This window comes from Sodiomyces alkalinus (genome assembly GCF_003711515.1).
Source record: "Sodiomyces alkalinus F11 unplaced genomic scaffold SODALscaffold_5, whole genome shotgun sequence".
Classification (NCBI taxonomy): Eukaryota; Fungi; Ascomycota; class Sordariomycetes; order Glomerellales; family Plectosphaerellaceae; genus Sodiomyces; species Sodiomyces alkalinus.
The window spans coordinates 324,787-343,555 of NW_021167083.1; the positions used below are offsets into that span (position 1 = coordinate 324,787).

General features: G+C 57.7%; 6 protein-coding genes across 6 annotated transcripts; 1 reads left to right on the forward strand and 5 right to left on the reverse strand.

Moving 5' to 3' along the window:
* Nucleotides 1-349: 349 nt before the first annotated feature.
* On the reverse strand, nucleotides 350-2,912 carry SODALDRAFT_333015 (hypothetical protein). The gene is made up of 3 exons (XM_028611860.1): nucleotides 2,436-2,912; nucleotides 2,346-2,360; nucleotides 350-2,267 (listed from the first exon to the last, which is right to left on the reverse strand). The coding sequence occupies exons 1-3, from the start codon at nucleotides 2,674-2,676 to the stop codon at nucleotides 481-483; spliced, it is 2,043 nt and encodes a 680-aa protein (XP_028466246.1). The 5' UTR covers nucleotides 2,677-2,912; the 3' UTR covers nucleotides 350-480.
* Nucleotides 2,913-4,320: 1,408 nt separating this feature from the next.
* SODALDRAFT_295155 (linoleate diol synthase) lies at nucleotides 4,321-8,614 on the forward strand. Its single transcript, XM_028608774.1, has 4 exons — nucleotides 4,321-5,030; nucleotides 5,141-5,379; nucleotides 5,460-5,652; nucleotides 5,724-8,614. The coding sequence occupies exons 1-4, from the start codon at nucleotides 4,730-4,732 to the stop codon at nucleotides 8,372-8,374; spliced, it is 3,384 nt and encodes a 1,127-aa protein (XP_028466247.1). The 5' UTR covers nucleotides 4,321-4,729; the 3' UTR covers nucleotides 8,375-8,614.
* Nucleotides 8,615-9,268: 654 nt separating this feature from the next.
* Nucleotides 9,269-11,042, reverse strand: SODALDRAFT_278023 (alpha-1,2-mannosidase from Trichoderma Reesei; the record flags this gene model as incomplete). The annotated part of the gene is made up of 3 exons (XM_028608092.1): nucleotides 9,269-9,849; nucleotides 9,950-10,543; nucleotides 10,613-11,042. The coding sequence occupies 3 exons, from the start codon at nucleotides 11,040-11,042 to the stop codon at nucleotides 9,269-9,271; spliced, it is 1,605 nt and encodes a 534-aa protein (XP_028466248.1).
* A 606-nt stretch (nucleotides 11,043-11,648) lies between these two features.
* On the reverse strand, nucleotides 11,649-13,353 carry SODALDRAFT_323921 (carboxypeptidase; the record flags this gene model as incomplete). The annotated part of the gene is made up of 2 exons (XM_028609840.1): nucleotides 11,649-13,039; nucleotides 13,131-13,353. The coding sequence occupies 2 exons, from the start codon at nucleotides 13,351-13,353 to the stop codon at nucleotides 11,649-11,651; spliced, it is 1,614 nt and encodes a 537-aa protein (XP_028466249.1).
* Nucleotides 13,354-13,784: 431 nt separating this feature from the next.
* SODALDRAFT_359535 (alpha/beta-hydrolase) lies at nucleotides 13,785-16,304 on the reverse strand (the record flags this gene model as incomplete). The annotated part of the gene is made up of 8 exons (XM_028614185.1): nucleotides 13,785-14,005; nucleotides 14,114-14,261; nucleotides 14,334-14,409; nucleotides 14,507-14,570; nucleotides 14,681-14,947; nucleotides 15,019-15,639; nucleotides 15,700-15,951; nucleotides 16,049-16,304. The coding sequence occupies 8 exons, from the start codon at nucleotides 16,302-16,304 to the stop codon at nucleotides 13,785-13,787; spliced, it is 1,905 nt and encodes a 634-aa protein (XP_028466250.1).
* Nucleotides 16,305-16,928: 624 nt separating this feature from the next.
* Nucleotides 16,929-18,471, reverse strand: SODALDRAFT_333021 (dihydroceramidase). The gene is made up of 3 exons (XM_028611861.1): nucleotides 18,146-18,471; nucleotides 17,988-18,061; nucleotides 16,929-17,847 (listed from the first exon to the last, which is right to left on the reverse strand). Exons 1-3 carry the CDS (start codon nucleotides 18,223-18,225, stop codon nucleotides 17,198-17,200), a joined length of 804 nt encoding a protein of 267 aa, XP_028466251.1. The 5' UTR covers nucleotides 18,226-18,471; the 3' UTR covers nucleotides 16,929-17,197.
* Nucleotides 18,472-18,769: the final 298 nt, after the last annotated feature.

Sequence of the window (18,769 nt, forward strand, 5' to 3'; positions counted from 1 at the left end):
ACGTCAACCTGGAAGGAAGCAGTTCCAGTGCGCCTTCTCAAGTTGTCGCTTTGGGAACGCATGTCGGAAGGTACCTTAGAAAAGAAGGTACGTCGACAGAATGTACGGATACTTCCCTACGGTCGTCACGACGGTATCAGTACTTGGGGCTTGCCAGCAATGGCAGCGCACTTTGTGACGAAACAAGCTTAAGGGGCTTCATCTCTTCATCTTGACAGGTGGAATGACGCCGGCCATGAATGGAAGCTGGAAGGGACGGATTACGTAATGAACGGACAATTCTTCGATAACAATACGCTTAAATTCGTACACGTATACACTCTGTATGCGATAAGTATATACTACGTAAGCCCCGGTAAGAGAATTCGCACACGTCATTCCTCCTTTTCTCACCGCCCTTTGCCGTTTGTCTTTTGTCTCCAAACTCGTCACCATCCACAACACAACAACCAACCACCATACCGAATCAGTCCGAATGTCTCACTTTCCGCTCGACGACTCGTCCGTCTTCGCCTTGGGTTTTCGCACCCAGACTTCCTCGATTGGATGGCCATGCCCTCGCACGCAGATCCATTCTCCCATCCCGTACTCTGGCGGTGCCACCCTGACGCCCCTCCCACCGCCCCCGATGATCAGGTTCCCTGGCCGGTATTTGGGATCATGCTGCATCCGCCGGATCACGCTGCCGTGTACCCGTACGTCGTCCGGGATATCTCGTACCTCACCTCGCGGGAGCGGCCACCGGATGGGCTTCCACGTCCCGTCCGCTTGCAAGTCAAGCCGCCGGAACGGCATCCACTCCATCAGCCGCCACACGAACACGGATACGTGAGGCAGTCCTTTGCCGTACCCGAGCGAGTCGTGGATGTCTGCTAGGTGTGTCCTGAACAGCATTTCCTCGAACGCTTCCTTGGCCTTCTGCCCGTATCCCTGGGTCTCCTGTTTCTCGTCATCCCCGTCACCATACTCCCTGTTGTCGTTGTCGTTGTCGTTGTCCTTGTCGATATCGCCGTTGCCCTTCTCATCCTCCGTGCTCTTCTGGTTCGCCTCGCCTCCTGGCGAGCTGCCTGGCGACGGTGCGTCCACGTGAATCTCCGGCACGCTACGCCCCGGCCCTTCTCTCACCCGCAGGTCCGCGTCCACGTCCGCGTCCCCGTCCACATCCATTTCGCTACGTGCGATGCAGCCAATTTCCTCCAGCTGGTCAATGTCGAACCGGAGGCCCGCCCGCATGGCCTCGCGCACCATCCATACCAGCGGAATGTGACTCGCATTCTTCTTGCCCGCCTCCACGTCCCAGCCTCCGCCAATGTCCCCGTGACCTCCCGCGAACCACACCTCGTCGATGTCCTGGTCTTCCTCGTCCGAATCGTACCCGAGTTCGGACAGCGGCATCCTCGAGTGCATCGAGACGTGATCCACCGGCTCGTTCCCCGCCCGCCGGCTCGTCGCCCTCGATCTGGACCTCGAATGCCTCCTGTAGGGCGCTGGCCGGTCCTCGCCGTCTTGTTCGGGCCGGACCGTGTCCCTGCCTCTGCCATCCGCTCGCGCGCTCGCCTCCGCCGTTGGGCCGCCCATCCGCCAATGTGGTCGGTACCTCTCGTGCAGCCCCTGGATCGCCTCGTTCAAGGGCGAGAGGTCGATCAAGCCCTGCATCGCATGATGCCTCCTCCTGTTTCTTCCCGGCTGCTGGTACATGAGGTCCTGTCGGAACTTGGCCCTTCGCTCGTCGATGCTGACCGCGTGGCGGACCACCTTGGCCGAACTACGCGCTGTGAAGGGAAACTTGCTCCGCTGCATCCACGCCGTCTCAAACCGCGGCACGCTGTTGACCGTGTCGAACAGGCCCAGGAACCGCACCCGCTTGGTCGGCCGGGAAAATGTTTCTCGGAACCCCTTGAGGAACGTCCACATCTTCTCCCTCTCCTTTTTGCCCTTGGGCGTCGAGTTAGACCTCCGGCACTGCCACTGCGAAAACGCGTTCCACGCGAAGATGACCATCTCCTCGTTGCCGTGCGCCAGTAGCCCGACGTGATCTAGCATCTCCGCCAGGAACCGTGCCACGTACGCTCCGCGGGAGAAGCCAAACATGTAAATCTCGTCGCCTGGGGAGCAGTATTTCATCAGGAATCGGTACCCTCCTACCACGTGCTGGTCGAACGACGAGCCGATGGCCGAATCTTTTGCCATCTGATACCACGATGTGACCTTGGCTTTCACGCCCGTGTGGGAGAGGCTCTCCGACACGACGTAGGTGCCAATGCCGGCTGAGTGGGAGTTAGCTCTCTATTCTCCCTGGCTTGGACGTCTCGCCGCAGTCTTTTTTTTTTCCGGTATTCACTCACGTTGATAGTACTGATCTGTTGCATTGTTGTCGTCAGTGCCGGTCCCCGTCTCTTTCAACACTCCGGGCGCGGCGCGCGACAGTCACTTACATTGGTCATCTGACGAGCTGTCGAGCATACGGAATATCTTGAGAATGTTGCTGTCCCTGTCGTCTCCGTGGAACTTGTTGCCCGTCCCATCGAAGCAGAGCACCAGCTTCTTCGGTCTATGCCACGGTTCATGTCCGCCCCTGCCGTCTTCAACCTCAGGTCGGTCCCGGTTCGTCGGACTGATGGCGCTGGAGGCATTGTCGTGCACCACCATCACCGGTTGACGGAAGGAGAACGCCATCTGGGACCACTAAACTGCGAGGAGCGTCGCCACGTCGTGTACTACCAGTATTCTCGAGGGAGCGAACACACTGGTGGACAGAACAACCAACGTGTATCGCCTTTCCGACGGAATCGTGTTTTCTCTACCTGCCTGCACTGCCGCGTCGGCCTGTGGGCTACCTTGCTTTCATATAACGGGATTCGTCAGTCTGGCCCGAGACAGAGGGACGGCACGGGCTAGATCACATGGGATTCTTGATTGGACGGCGGAAAGACTTGCGAGTCGGCTGCAATGCTCTGTGGCTCTTTTCAACGGGTCACTGTCTCTCGCTGGATCATCGCGGAACCGGGCCCTTGTGCAATTTGTACTGGAGTTTCCGCCTTGCATTCTTCCGGGATCGTCCGCATGCTGTGGGCGTGCATCGAGAAAAATTGCCTCGTCCATTACGACATGGTCGAACCAAGGAGGACCCTTCCCTGGTCAGCGAGAAGAGTGAATCTGGTAACCTTGCGCCGAATCGGTTTCCCATTACCCAATGCCCGCCGCCTCCTTGCCCATCCGTCTAGGGCTCGAGTTGGGATGACCAGTCGATATGCTTTGGGCGAGACAACCCAACCTCTGCCGAGACTAATGCCCGCAGCAATAGTTTCCTTTTATGGACGCGGGGTCGACAGGATTATCGATTGCCCTGTCTACCTATCCCGTTGAAGCGGTGAGACTATCTGCGACCCGATACCAAGGCCAATGCCTGCGCAAGTGGTATGTAGGTCCGGGGGGCGCTGGGTGAACATCATATTCTGCAACAGGGATCGGAAGTCTCACTTGCTCCCTGCCCCAAAGGGAAGTGATGAGAGGGCGGTGATGCGGCCTCGTGGGTCAACGTGGCGCGAATGTCGTGCCGGACTTCACAACGCTAGTGCCTCGGAGGTCTCAGAACTTGCTCCATTCATCATCTCCTGCTCGCTTCTCATCTCCACCGCGCATCAGTCTTTCGTCACGATGGTCGCCGTCGCTGAATTGCCTAGCGACTTGGGAGTTGTGAGGCAATTTTGGTTCCGTCCATGTCCGCCAGCATGATTCTGTTCGACGCTCCCGCAACATGATAGGGGCAGCAGAAATTGCAATTTGCACGCACCGGCTCTGGGATCATCAGGCCATGGAGTAGGACAGCAGACAACGAGCCGGAAGGACACATCTCAAGGTTCTCTTTTCCGTGTCAGTGTCAGTCGTACAACGAATATCGAGGGACCGCCTCGTACAAAGATACGCTGCCTACTTTGGACGGGCCAGCAATGTTTCTGGCTACTTTAGTGCGCGGTAGTTGGCCCGACCCGTCTGGGTCCTCCCGGCAGCCAATTACTTGGACATTTGGCTGCGACGACGACTGCGACTACGCCTTGACCAGGGGGGCAGGGGGCAATACTAGCTGCAGCAGGGAGCCGGGCCTGTCGTTGTCTTGGCTTTGGGGCGGCTCGTTGAAACCCCCCGGGCCCTCGCCGTTCTTAGTGGCCAAAGGTCCCTGGCTCCCTGCCGCCCTGTGGCCTTGGCCTGGCGACCCGGGACTGAGACACCGGGTCTCGGCTGTCTCAGTTGCTTGAGGGGCCCTCGACCATGGTCCGTGGGATTGTCATTTTTTGCCTACCCCCCGCCCCCCCCCCCCTTGCCATCCCCGCCATTCAGCTACCCACTGGCACTGATACGGATATCAACTTAGCCAGAACGAGAAACAGGCTGATGATTGTCGGTCGTGCGACGTACCGGACAGCTCAGACACCCATGCGTCTGCATCGGAGCACGAAGCTAATATAAATTGATGCTGTGACTTGGAGCCATGGCGACGGAGAATCACGGACTGGCCATACAAGAGCACCCGGCCTCCTACCCCCCTCTGTCGGTTTCCTTCTACAGCAGAGGTTGGCGAGAGTATTGCTCTAGCTCTCGAATACGTCGTCTTTTCGTCTCTTTCCTTCCCCCCTTGCCTTCACGGGAGTTTCTGCGTGTTGAAGAGTCCCCTGGTAATACTAATAAGGTCCTCGCCTGACCTGGCCTTACCTCAACTTTACCTGCCAGTATGAACGGGAATCATATCTCTTCCGCCGCATCCGCGGGGTCGGCGGAGTCGCCGGGCCCATCCAAGCTGCAGGAGAAGAATGCGGCACCACAGTTTGAGTATCTCCCCACCGTGGGCGAGACCAAGGCGAAGCGCTGCGGCGGTTCTCTTCCCAAGGAGAAGGACGGGACATTTGCTCGTCTTCAGAGGCTGCGACAGGCCTCGAAGCGGCCACTTCCCAAGCGTCACGGGGACGGCTCGTACCCGGTGGTAGTGACCCGGCCCGGCGCCGGAGAGCACATCAAGGCCCTTCAATATAGAGGTAGCCATCGCGAACGCCCACTCTCGCCCACTCTCGCCCACCCTCACCCCCCCAACCACCACACGTACATCGGCAATGGTGAAGCTTCAGACTAACAAGGGAAATTTCAGATGTCAAGACCCTGCTCTCGATTATCAAGGGCAAGATCAAGGGGGAGAAGATCAAGGATGACAAGACCATGATCATGGAACGAACCATTCAGCTCGTTGCCAAGCTGCCGCATAACTCCAAGACCCGCGACGAGCTGACCAACGCCTTCGTCCAAGAGCTCTGGGATTCGCTGGACCACCCTCCTCTGTTGTATGTCGGCGACGACGCGAAGTATCGGCGGGCCGATGGCTCCAACAATGTGAGATGGACCATGATGAGCAGATGATAACGGCCATGGCAAGCAACGTGAAAGTCTAAGATGGCTAACCTCCCCCCTAGAACCCACTATTCCCCAGCATGGGAGCTGCTGGGACGACTTATGCCCGGTCGTGCCCGCCCAAGCATGTGAACCAGGGTGTTTTGCCTGATGCCGGGCTGGTGTTCGACTCCATCTTTGCCCGTACCAACTACACCAAGCATCCCAATAATGTGTCGTCTGTCTTGTGGTACTGGGCTACCATTATCATCCACGGTATGTACTTGCGGAGGGAGTTGTGTAGTTGTTCATTCGAAGTGCCTTTTGCGCTGACTTGGGGGGGAAAGACCTGTTCTGGACGGACCATGCCCATGGGGACTTCTCCAAGAACAAGACGTCGTCCTACCTGGATCTCTCGCCGCTGTATGGAAGCAATCAAGAGATGCAGGACACGATCCGAACCTTCAAGGATGGCAAGCTCAAGCCCGACAGCTTTGCCGACAAGCGTCTCTTGGGCATGCCGCCCGGCGTCTGCGTCTTCCTCATCATGTTTAACCGGTTCCACAACCATGTCGCGGAGAACCTCGCCGCCATCAACGAGGGCGGTCGGTTCACCCCGCCTCCCCCTGGCCTCGCGGGGGAGCAGGCGGAGAAGGCGTGGAAGAAGTACGATAACGACCTCTTCCAGACGGCCCGGCTCATCACCTGTGGGCTGTATATCAACATCACGTTGATCGACTACGTCCGGAACATCATCAACCTGAACCGAACCGACACCACTTGGACGTTGGATCCCCGCCAGGAAGCCGGTGCTCACGTGGGCACCAAAGAGGGAGCGGAAGCCGGCACGGGCAACGTCGTGTCGGCCGAATTTAACCTCTGCTACCGCTGGCACTCTTGCATCTCGGACAAGGATGACAAGTGGATCCAGCAGTTCTACGGCGAGCTCTTGGGAGGCGGCAAGGGCGAGATGACGCCGGGCGAGATGATGCAGGCGTTCATGAAGTTCGACGCTTCTATTGCCAGCGACCCCGGTGAGCGGGTCTTCGCCGGGTATAAACGTCAGGCCGACGGACGGTTCGACGACGATGACCTCGTCGAGTGCCTCACCTCGGCCATCGAGGATTGCGCTGGGTCCTTTGGAGGCCGGAATGTGCCCAAGGTGATGCGTCCTGTCGAGATTCTCGCCATCCTCCAGGGTCGCAAGTGGAACGTGGCCGGGCTGAACGAGTTCCGCAAGTCGTTCGGCCTTAAGCCGTACGAGAACTTTGAAGACATCAACTCGGACCCGGAGATCGCCGACGCTCTGCGACACCTCTACATCACGCCCGATAATGTCGAGTTGTACCCCGGCATTGTGGCGGAGGAGGCCAAGACGCCCATGGTACCGGGCGTGGGCATCGCGCCGACATACACCATCTCCCGCGTCGTCCTCTCCGACGCGGTGTGCCTGGTGCGCGGCGACCGGCACTACACGAAGGATTACACACCTCGCCACCTGACCAACTGGGGCTTCCAGGAAGTCAACTATGACCGCAGCGTCAACCACGGGTGCGTCTACTACAAGCTCTTCCTCCGTGCGTTCCCGAACCACTTCAAGAGCAACTCGGTGTACGCGCACTACCCCATGGTGGTCCCCTCGGAGACGCACAAGATCCTCACGGACCTGGGCCGCGTCGACGAGTTCGACTTTAGCCGGCCGGCGTACATGCCGCCTCGCGTGAACGTTACGACGTACAGCGGCGCGCAGCACGTCCTCGAGCGCCAGGACGTGTACAAGGTCGTCTGGCACGAGGGTCTGGGCCGCCTCATGGGCAAGGGCGGCCTGGGGTTCATGCTCTCCGGGGACACGGACCTCCACGCCGGACAGCGCAAGTGCATGAGCGCGCAGCTGTACAAGGACGGCTGGGCGGCGGCGGTGAAGACGTTTTACGCGCAAATCACCGACCAACTCCTGCAAGAAAAGTCGTACACCCTGGGCGAGAACAAGAAGCAGAGGCACGTCGACCTGGTCCGGGACGTGGGCAACCTGGCACACGTGCACTTCGCGTCGCGCATGTTCAACCTGCCGCTCAAGTCTGCGCAGCACCCCAAGGGCGTGTTCACGGAGCACGAGATGTACCAGCTGCTGGCGGTCATCTTCGTGTGCGTCTTCTTCGACATGGACCCGGCCAAGTCGTTCCCGCTCCGGCAGGCGGCGCAGGCGGCGGCGAAGAAGCTGGGCCAGGTGATCGAGACCAACGTCAAGCTGACGACGACTCTCCACCTGCGCGGCCTGTTCACCTCGTCGTCGGACAAGAAGAACGACCCCCTGGCGGCGTACGGCACCAACATGGTCAAGGGCCTCTCCCAGTCCGGTGGCGGGATGAGCGCGTACGAGGTGGCGTGGAGCCACGTGCTCCCGACGGCGGCGGCCATGGTGCCGAACCAGGCGCAGGTGTTCGCGCAGGCGGTCGACTACTACCTCTCGCCGCAAGGGCGTGTGCACCTCGCGGACCTGCACGCGTTGGCGAACCAGCAGCCCGCCTCGGAGCAGACGGACGCGCTGCTGCTGGGGTATGCGATGGAGGGGATCCGCATGGCGGGCACGTTCGGGTCGTACCGCGACGCGGCGGCGGATGATGTCATCGTGGAGGCTGACGGGCGCCGGGTGGAGGTCAAGAAGGGAGACCGCGTGTTTGTCAGTTTCGTCGGGGCGGCGCGCGACCCTGTCAGGTTCCCGGAGCCGGAGAAGGTGGATCCCCGTCGGCCGCTGGAGGCGTATATCCACTATGGGCTGGGCCCGCATGCGTGCCTGGGCCGGGAGGCGAGCCAAGTGGCGCTGACGGAGATGTTCAGGGCGTTGTTCAAGCGGCGGAATGTGCGGCGGCAGCCTGGTGCGCTGGGGGAGCTGAAGAAGGTGCCTCGGCCGGGGGGGTTTTTCGTGTACATGCGCGAGGATTGGAGTGGCTTGTGGCCGTTCCCTTGCTCGATGACGGTGATGTGGGATGAGGACTGAGTATGTTGTGAACTCGGACCTTCTCACGGGGAGGACGAAGGGGCTGCTGCTTCTTTATCATGTTGGTGATGAGTCTCTGGGTTGATACTATTTTACTTTGTGAGCATATGATATCCTATGGTTTGAAGGCATAAATAGCTTAATTTAACTGGTCCTGGCGTCACGCAGTTAAGGTGAACCGAGTCCTTGAAACAATAATTTCGTCTTGTATTCCAAATGGAGACAGTCACTTCTGTAGGTAGATAAATCAAAGCTATCATACATCTGCGGGTTATGGAGGGATTGGTTTGCTTTACTGGGAGAAATTGAAGCATCCTGTCTACGTATTCACAAGTCCAACATGCCACAAGCTGCCCGTAGACCTGGCTAAACTGAATGTTTTCGCAACCCGTGGGTAAAAGTTGTAGGTACGGTCAACCGACAGGAGGGGCGTGTTGGACGGTTGGACCTTGGTACTGAGGATGCAACCCAGACTCTAGAGCAATTGACCTTATTTGTCTCCAATTCAGTAGTCTATCTGTTTCTATGAGCTCTGCTAAAAGGGACTTGCATCTGCTAAATCAGTTTGATATAATCAGTCTCTGGACTTGTACTTCGTATTAAGTTGGGAGTCGGCGCCCGGGACCCGGTCCCGGGCCCCGGCCCCGTTGCCCCACAATATCCCGTCTTGGCTGCCGATGCGGAACGGCCCCATATAGTACCGTACCCTACCTTATTCGGCAACATAGCCCGGCTTCCCGCCGAACATTCCCAAAATACCTTGCACGACTTCAATACGCAAGCTCTACCTCTACTGAAAAAAAGTACTGTTTCCATCGACTCCTTTCAAGTCAAAGTCTCAACCATCCAAATTCGTCCCACGACAGACTCTCCTTAGTCCTTACCATTTACGGTTTACCTGTTACTCCGAATCCGATAAGGTTGTGCCTCAGTGCCATACACCCACATATTCGGCCTACCAGCCTGAACCTGAATCTCCGAATCCTCAGTAAAGAGAAGATACAGATACTTCAACGTCTCCGTAATCCAGAAACTCTCCATCCTATCCAGAAAACGGCCGCCATCCGCCCCCGTCACATCCGCCAGCCCAGCATACGCACCACCGACGCGCGCCGCCCTCGCGACGTCCCGGAAAGCCCGCCACGCCATATCCTGGTACTTCGCGTCGCCCGTGGCACGGTACGCGTGGTACAGCGACTCGACCGTCTCGGGCCGGAGGATGTACTGCCTCGCCGTCGCCCAGAACCCGGCGCTCGCGTAGGACGCCGCGTCCTCGGCCGTGGGCGGCGGGGTGTTGTCCCCGCTCGGGGGCTTCGCGTTGTCGAACCAGCGGAACGCTTCCGGGCCGATGCCCGTGGCGGTTCCGCGGTAGGTCTGGTAGTACGACTCGGCGAGCCGGAGGCCGAAATCGACGTATTTCGTTTCGTTGAGGAGGAGCCCGCCTAGGATGAAGTTGCCGCCGGCGAAGCTGGCCACTGCGAGTTGAGACGAAACGGGTCAGTGGGCGTCATTTGCGAATAAGAGGAGAGAGAGAGAGAGAGGGGGGGGGGGGAAGGGGAAAGGGGAAAGACTTACAGTGCGTCGATACCGGAATCGTCGTGGTCCCTCTGTACAAGGAAAGGAAAGTAATATCCTGCCGAGTGGACGGGTGGGAAACCAAGTACCTCATCGTGGAGTCCGCAGCGGCCATCCACCTCTCCTTGTAGAAAGCGAACTGATCGGGGTCGTACAGGTACATCTTGATGAGGTACTCGTAGAAGCTGTCCGTGAGGCCCGACCAACCCCCCGAAGTATCCGTGAACCTCCCGTCCGCGATTCGGAGATGCGTACCCACCAGTCCGGGGAACGGCTCCGCACTCGGCGGCGCGGGGTGCAGGATGTAGGACTCTGCCTTTTGCGCCAGGGCCGCGTAGGATGGGTCGCCGGTGAGATCGCTGAGGCGGGTCCATTCCAAGACCAGGGTTCCGGCCTCGGCGATGTTGTTGGTGAGGGCACCGCTTCGCCTGGGCGCCGGGTTCAGCTGGATAGAGGGGTCCGGAACGCCGCTGGGGGTGTCGAAGGCGAACTTGAGGGCGTTGCCGAGCGAGACGGCCTGTTTGAGGAGGGTCTCTACGTGGGTCTTGTTTTCGGGGAGGTTGCGGTACTGGGGTAGGCTCAGGAGGTCGTAGGCTGGAGGGGCAAAGTTTGGTGTTAGAAGACTGAGGGGGGGGAGGGGAAGACGACAGCAGAGTAACACACCAGAAAGAAGTCCACCAACGTATCGAATGTTGGTTTCGAAGAGCGAGAAGAACTCGGACCGCCGAGTGGTGGTAAAGTCGATGGTCGGAATGAATTCCAAGATCTGGTTCACGCTCTCGGCGTCCTGGAAGATGATGGCCGCGCTGAGCGAGTCCACCGCCGTCACCCCCCAGCTGCTCCTGTCGTTGACCGACCCGTTGGTGACGGGCTGGAGGGTGTCGTCGGGGAAGGCATGGTCGTAGTACCCGTTCCACGAAATCAAGTAAGCGTCTTTGACGGCCCGAGCCTTTGCGGCATCTGGCCCCCCCTTTCTGTGAGTATGGGTCGTGTCCGCACCATCTAGCGTGGACGCAGTAGAGTCGGCCAGGGAGCGAGCAGCGGCGAGTCCGAAGAGGATAAGGGGGCTGTAGGGATGGTAACGTAGCCGCATGCTGACCAAGTGGAAAAGAGACCCCTTACGTGTTGATGGTTGATATCTTAGTTTGGCTGTCAACATAGGCCCAGGGAGGGCATTAAAGATGAAGTGCATAAACATAGGCCCCAGGAGAGGGCCCGGAGGCGTGGGCGCAGACAGTGTTTTTAAGACGGTAGGGGATGGACATGTCGACTGTCGTCCTGTGGCCCGTCGTGTGGTAACGTGGTTGAGACCAAGTTGAGGTCATACAAACCGTCACAACAGACGCGGTCATAAGGGGTAGGAAACTTCGAATGACCAGGGACTGGTTGAACTTGGATGTCATATGCTGCACTGAGTGCAACCAGGAAGTGATGGGCCATGGCCATCTAACCGTTTTCGATCCTTCGTGTCGTTAGGGGGCGTTTCATCTCTTTTCCCTTGCCAATTTGTAAGACTCTGTTGCATCTAATTTCCGAGACCATCGTGATGGTGGGACGGCTGATGTGGACAGGTGGGCGCACTTATCGTCTTCACCCCTTTCGAAGGAATATTTCTTATAGTATAACTTCTATTATGCCGCGAATCCACAAAAACCCAGGAGCGAGGACTCGAGGTCGACCCTCCCCCCAACCAACCACCTCAAGACATGACCCTGAAAATAGGATACTCATCCCTCACATTCACCGGAATGATATTAAACGTCACAAACGAGTCGATCGTCTCCGGCTCCAGCGCCACAAAGGCAAGCGCCGCGTTCTTCTGCCGCGCGCTGACCAGGAAGCTCCCCGCCGACAGCGTGAGCTCCCGCTTCCTCGCCTCCGCCGTCGCCGTGACGCGGAGGGCACCCTCGTAGTAGCTCCCGGCGACCGTCGTCGACGTGATCGTCAGGGCCTCCACGGTGCCCGACCACGGCTCTTCCAGCGTCTCGACCTTCAACCCCGCCGCGCGGAGCCGGTCCGCCACGTCCGCCCACGCCACGGGGATGAGGTACGCCTCGGGCCGGGAGCGGGTCAGGTCCGCCTGCGCCGGCGTCGCGGACGCGAAGGTGATGGGGACCTGCGCGAGGCTACCGTTGGTGTGGTCCACCATGGTGAAGAGGCGGCTCTCGACCCGGGTGTAGTCGGTCAGGACGATGTCGTCGTCCGAGCGGATGAAGGCGTCGATACCGTCCTCGATGGCGCGGAAGACTTGCTCGGCGTTGTTGGCGGCCGTTTCGAGGATGCTGGTGGCCATGACCAGGCTGGCGGCCGTGCGGCGCTGGAATTCCTGGTCGGCGAGGTTAATGCCGCGCGCTTCGATGAGGAAGGTGACCGACTGGGTCAGGCCCAGGGCGTTGCGGCCGATCTTGGCGTCCGTGCCGGCTTCGTTGAAGTGGGGGACGAAATCCAGGTTCGTGCTCGACGAGCCAGTGGCATAGGGTTCCCAGCGGAGACCTTGCTCGTCCATGGCGTCGCCGATGTTCTTGGCGAAAAGGTCTTCGGACAGGGCGCGGATGTCGGAGTGGATGTTGAGGTTCTTGGCGGCGGCGAAAAGGCCGTCCGAGGCGTGGTAGTAACGGCCGTACTGGGTGGTGGCGCCGTACTCGTGCATATCCATGACGATATGCGGCTTGTACTCGTTGAAGAGGGTCTTGATGTCGCGCGACTGCTGGCGGTTGAGCTTGATGTGGTCTCGGTTGGGGTCGAGGTTGGTGGCCAGGGTGCGCTGGAAGTAGTAGACGCCGTCCGGGTTGGCGCGCGGCAGGACGACGATATCGAGCTTGTCTAGGATCTCGGCCGCCCATTCCGGGTCGCTGTCGAACTGGCCGAGGAGGGCCAGGAGGGATTCGTCGGCGGCGGGCTCGTTGCCGTGCTGTGCGCCCTGCACCCACACGCGGATCTTCTCGGTCGAGTTGCCGCGGCGGCAGGGGTTCAAGTGGCCGTTGGTCGAGAGGTGCACGAAAGGGTACGAGCGCAGCTCTTCCGAGGTGAAGTTGGCGGTGTGATAGGTCATGTAGTCGTTTCGGCTTGCCAGTTCCTCCATGTAGGATTCTGAGTTGACTGTCAGTCTTTTCATTTTCTTTCTTTCTTTCTCGTCTCCCCTGGTTGGAACTTGGGGAGGAAGGGAGCTGTGTTCTCTTACCCATCACCTCATGCGATGTTGGTCCCTGAGTTCCGTTGGGGAACCCGGGCAATCTGCCCTCAGGGTTGAGGAATGCAGGAGAGTAGAGGTCGATATCGACATCCTGAAAATGGGCGGCGACGTGATCCGGGTCCTGACGAACAGGGACGTGGTTGTAGCCGTACTGGACCGCGCTGGCTAGGGAGACGAGGCCGAAGAGGCCGGCCTGTGTCGCAACTCTCATTGTTGAGGAAGAAAGAGTCTCGCTATAACGAGGAAGTCGGCACTTAGGAAGGAAAAAAAGAAGAAAAAGAGGTGAAACTCGGATGTGGAAGAGCGCCGCCGGGGAGGAGGAGGGGATAACCGATAAACTGTTTGGTGGACGCAACCAAGTCCCCCGACTCTTTATAACCCCCCGGCCGACTGCGTATCACCGCATCATCGGCAAAAACGCCGTCCTGGACGAAAAGAACGCCGAGGATCCCACCTGCTCTGCAGCCTCTGCTTACAGTGGGTAATCCTAGCCTCTAGGCCCTAGGTCCTAGGTCCTAGGTAGGTCCTAGGCCATGGGCCATGTTGATTCGTCAATTGGAAGAACCTGCCTTGATGGAAATCCCACGGGCCATGAATGCCGTCGCCGATAACGATGGCAAAGATCGGCACTTCGCTGTCCACTTAAGCTGCACTACCGAGCAGCTTGGCGGCCAACCCGGCTTGACTTGAAGAGGCAGCTGCATGACGGCTAAGTGAGGGGAAACTGGAAAGCGGAAAGGAAACAAGGAGGGACCCATTTTCCCATTTCCCCATGGATCCATGATAAGTCGGTGGGGGTGGGCGAGGGAGGCGAGACTGGAGGTCGGTCGTACGTGTAAAGTTGTTGATGGAGGGAAAACTCCCTGACGGTTGACCAGTCACCAGTGAGTCAGTGACCACTGACGACGACAGTGGAAGGAGTATTGGGATAAAGCTAGGGCAAGTCACATGACCCGCCCAACAGCGGTCACTCACCGTGTACCCCCAGGGCCCACCGTGAATACCGGTTTCCACCGGTCTACGCTGTAGGACCGTACAACGTATTCCGACCCGAATCTCGTACCGACTCGGCTCCAGATTGGGAATGCCGGAGACGAACGAACGCCTGCTGATGGCTCTCTATAACTGCGTGTGCCAGCGATCACAAGAGATGCTTCGTGCAACATAGCAGTTCAATACCTACAGTTCTACATCTTCTTCGAAGGTCGTAGTGTCGTGGGCGTTGTTTTGCTTATGCTCCGTGACATGCCTGGACCGACCATCTTGTCTGTTTGTTGTCTGACCATCTTGGAGCTCTGACATATCTACCCGCTACGCCGCTCAGTCCCCACCCCCCCCCCCCCAGCCTTCATGATCCACCTTACGTTGACAAAAGTGCGCCCTGATCCGTCATCTGCTTAAAGACATGCAATGCCACGGCTTTGGCCTCTGTGTCAAAGGTCAGCGCTGAGCACCTTGACTATGGGGTGAGAAAAGGGGGAAGACTGTAGACAGAGAGCATTCAACTGCAGTGGATACAAGGAGATGATAATACGTACGTTCGCCATGAAGAGAATGATCGGTATTCCGCTGAAGAAACCAGGTGAGATTTCCACCGGTCCTCACGTGGCCGACTGCTTCTCCGTCGACGGTGTAATTCTGGGCCGGGTGGTTTCTGAATTGCTGGCGGCCGTCGTGCTCGAGGCGGCGTGCTACTTCCAGCGTCCCCATCCAGTTGCAAAGCCAGTCTGCGTCGGATGACCATATGAGCGTTTTGATCCCCCGGCTCACTAGATGCGATAGTGAGTCTAGGACTGATCGGCTAGCTGGAGTCATTCGACATGAGTGAGAGAAAAGATACCGAAAAAAAAGAGTAAAAGGAGAGAAAGCCACTTACCATCCCCCAGCTTTTGAAACGTCTTGTACGTCTCTCCCTCCCCATATCCCAGACGCTCAAACTCCGTCTCAGCCCCCAAGGCGTCTCGGGCCCATGGAGAGTTGAAGACCTTTTCCAGCGGATCGTCGGCGTCAAACTTATCAGGCCTCCCAAGACCCTTCTTCTTCCGTTTGAGGAACTGCCGGATATCGTGGAAATCCGAAGAGGCAGCCGCAGCTCCCAGTCCCTGACTCACCTGCTGAATGAGAAATTGCTCGTTGGTCGCTGAGGAGGCGCACTGCGCCGTGGATCCGATGCGGGAGCAGCGCTGTAGGCCGGGCAGGACTCGCGCGGAGAATACTTGCATGAGGTCGGCATGCGTAGCGTCGGTTATGAGGGGTTCGTACGTGTTATGCCGCGCAAAGTCAATGACCGCCTTGTACTGGATGGACGCGTCGAACCAGCCGCTGACGGCGACCAGTGAGTTGAGCCTGATAGGGTGTGCGTTCAGAAAACCATGCTGGATCATGAAGTTCTGCGTGAGGATGTGGTCTGCGAGGAGCGGCCCGAATATGCCTCCGTAGGAGATGCCATACAGGTTGAAGCGGTGGGATCGGAACTGCTGGAAGGTTTCGAGGAAGACTTGTAAGACGTCCCAAAGGTGACCCACGGTCTCCTAGGACGACAAGGCTCTTTGGGTACCGTAACTGTAGCCCACGCCGACGGGGTGGTCAATGTAGAGCATGTTGGAGTAATTATGCCACGATGTAGGGTTGGTGACGAGGTAGAAGCCCTCGGACTCGGAACCACCAACCCTGCAGGCCCCGAATTGTTGAAGCGTCGCAAGAGCCGATGATGCAGATCCGGGACCGCCGCTGAGGAAGATGGTGATGGGATCGGCGCTCGGATCTCTGCGAGACTCGAAGAACCAGAAAAAGAGATTCCGTACGTTACCTGTGGCGTGGGGAGATGTGTCAGTTGTTCGTCCTTGCGTCATGAGTCTGATGTATCGTGTAAATGTGAAAAGAAAAAAAGAAAAAGCAAGACGCACCATCACCGTGAGTGACATATCCCGAATGCTGACGGACGGTGTCCGCCTCGCACACACTCGAGTTAGTTACATATCGAATGGAAGCGTCAAGGCCGTGGTAGGTCCGATTGCAACTTATAGTCTGGTAGGAATATTTCGAGCAGAAGGATGTGGCATAATCGGTGGGAGGTTCAGGGACCACAGGCTGCACAGTTCCCAGGGCCCAAGACGACGACAAAGACACCACCAGGGAGAGAACAGACAGAGAGAACCGCATTGCCGCGGGACAAAAATAAATAAAAGGTTGAAAGACGGGCTAAGACTAGTGTTTGCAGAAGAGAGGGAGACGTAGGGATTGCATAGGGTGTACTGTATTATGTATACGTATAATTTGAAGCGGCCAAATGGTGCAAGGGAATGAATGTTTTGAACTGCTTTGCGTTTCCGTTCTGATCAACGGGAGAGAAACGGAAAAAAGGAAAAGGGTGTGAGAAAGCGACTATAAATGGAAGGGAAAAGACCAAGGGCTCAAAAAAGAGTCGTGAAATGGTGACTTTGTGACTTTGATGTTGTCCTCGAAACCTAAAGGCAAGAACCTCCTTCAGTCCTTCCCGTCCCCCCCCCCCTTCTCGTCCCATTCCCCTCTCCTTTGTACCACCCTTTTGGCCCGCACTTCCCACGAGCGGATGCTGTACTTCGGGGGGTACTGGACGAGAAGGTTGGATTCCGCCAAACAATCGTGGAAGGGAGTACCGTGAAGTAAAGTATACCTTAGGTACCTACCTTAGTTTGGGATCTGTGAGTCGTGACGGGGCTGGAGTCCCTCCACTCTACTGCCGGTAATACGGAATGAAAAGCTAAAGGCATCATGAACGTCTCCGAGAGATCATCGACCGAAAAATCCGCTAAGTGGTATCTTCTCATTCGCTGCATGGCTGTCCCCATGTGACCATGTCCTCCTGGTCCACGGATATCCTAACCTGAACTGATCGCAAACCACTCGCTGAATCCCAAAGTACCCCATACAGAAAACATACAGCGCATCCCGGGAGGTCTAATGGGCCAAGGTAGTCAACCAAAAAGCGTCCTGCAACGTAAGGTACGTCAAGTCATGTGCACAGAGCCGAGCGAGCACATCCAGGAAAGAAGAAACACAAAAGGCATCCCAACTCAAGCCTTCCTCTCCTTCCCGGCAGAGCCGTCCACGCCGTCCGTCACCGACCGAATCAACCGGATGAAGTGGCTCGCCCCCAGCGCGGTAAGGAAATGCCACCACCCATGCATCTCCAAAAGCCAGCCCAGCGGCATGGGGACCATCTCCCGCAACCCGCGCAGCTGCCAGCACAGCTCGAGATCGACATGCCACAGCGCGTACCCGACGCCGAGGGCCCAGAACGCCTTCCAGAACCGCCGCATGAGGGCGCGCTTCTCGGCCGGGGGCCGGGACGCCGTCCAGTGGATGAGGTAGATGGTGCGCGGCCAGACGAAGGTGAGCAGCGCGATGAAGGTGTACGTGTGGATCAGGATGTTGCCCGAGCGGACGTAGACGACGGACATGCCGCCGATGACGGCGACGAGGATGAGGCTGACGAGAGCGCGCACGGTGGCGGTCTGGTTCGCGGCGTAGAGCGGGTGGAGGAGGGCGCCGGCGAGGAGGAACATGGAGAGGTCGTCGAGGTACTGGGTCGTTTGGCGGAGGGTGCCGTGGTAGATGCCGGAGGAGATGCCGACGCCCATCAGGGAGATGGCCATGAAGTCTAGCTTTTGGTGCCATAGTGTTCCTGGGCGGGTTTTCCGGGGGTACCGGAGGGCGAAGTAGACTGGGGTTGGTTAGTGGCTTTGCATGTGATGTTTGCGGGAGAGAAGTTTGCGAAACGGGGGAGGGGGGAAAGAGAGTGAATGGAGATAAAGACACTCGTCCTCAGTCTTCAGAGCCCCACGAGCTATGAGGGAAACTCACTGTACGCTAGGTTGGACAAGCAGTTGATAAACTCGGCGATGAGACTTGTCACGGCATAGTCTTCTTCGCAGAAGCTAGACGTCACGTCACCCATGTCAGATATTTTGCTTTCTTGGAACGGTAGAAAAAGCGGGAGTGGGAGGCTAGGTTGGGCATACTTGGCGGCACTAGTCGGTGAGCCCCAAACACCAGTATGGGCATGCGGATCGCCCGCATAGTGACGGTTGTGATGGCCCATGGCGAGGTGAGGAGATGTGCGATGTCTGGACGCTGATGAGCAAAGATGCTGAATGCTCTGTTTACTGGCAAGTAGTGTACGAATGCCGGATGGCTCGGATGGTTGGAAAGCGGCTTTGGTGGGTATTTGGTATTTGGACTGCTTTTTAAAAAAAATTCGCATGTGCAGATGCTCCGTACAGAGTGCGAAAATTGCAAAAAGTGATGCAAGGTACGTAAGGGATGAAGTTGGTAAAGGGATGGAAGTTGGAAGAGGGATGAGAATGAGAGTGAGAGTGGATTAGAAAGAAAATACTTAAGCGGACGACTAATAATTACCTGGTACCTGGTAACAAGGCAAGGGTAAGTACGTACCTGAGGTACCTCATAGAAGCAAGGATTGGGGGAAGTACCTTGATACATAAATCATTGTGTTCAGATACCTTTGAATGGCCCTTGATGCCTTGATTTTGTGTTTTATTCTGCGTTGGTTCCGGCCGTTGTTCCTCTTTCAGGTAAGGTACGAGTACGAAGTACAACGTACCTTAGGTTGCACGGGATACCGA

Bases quoted from the DNA above. Each gene is read 5' to 3' on its own strand.
- SODALDRAFT_333015 (XM_028611860.1), bottom strand. From the start codon at position 2,676: ATGGCGTTCTCCTTCCGTCAACCGGTGATGGTGGTGCACGACAATGCC.
- SODALDRAFT_295155 (XM_028608774.1), top strand. From the start codon at position 4,730: ATGAACGGGAATCATATCTCTTCCGCCGCATCCGCGGGGTCGGCGGAG. The intron at 5,031-5,140 runs GTAGCCATCGCG...GGGAAATTTCAG, and splicing joins CAAGGCCCTTCAATATAGAG to ATGTCAAGACCCTGCTCTCG. The intron at 5,380-5,459 runs GTGAGATGGACC...CCTCCCCCCTAG, and splicing joins GGGCCGATGGCTCCAACAAT to AACCCACTATTCCCCAGCAT.
- SODALDRAFT_333021 (XM_028611861.1), bottom strand. From the start codon at position 18,225: ATGGGCCATCACAACCGTCACTATGCGGGCGATCCGCATGCCCATACT. The intron at 18,062-18,145 runs GTATGCCCAACC...CGTGACGTCTAG, and splicing joins TCACCGACTAGTGCCGCCAA to CTTCTGCGAAGAAGACTATG. The intron at 17,848-17,987 runs GTGAGTTTCCCT...AACCAACCCCAG, and splicing joins CTTGTCCAACCTAGCGTACA to TCTACTTCGCCCTCCGGTAC.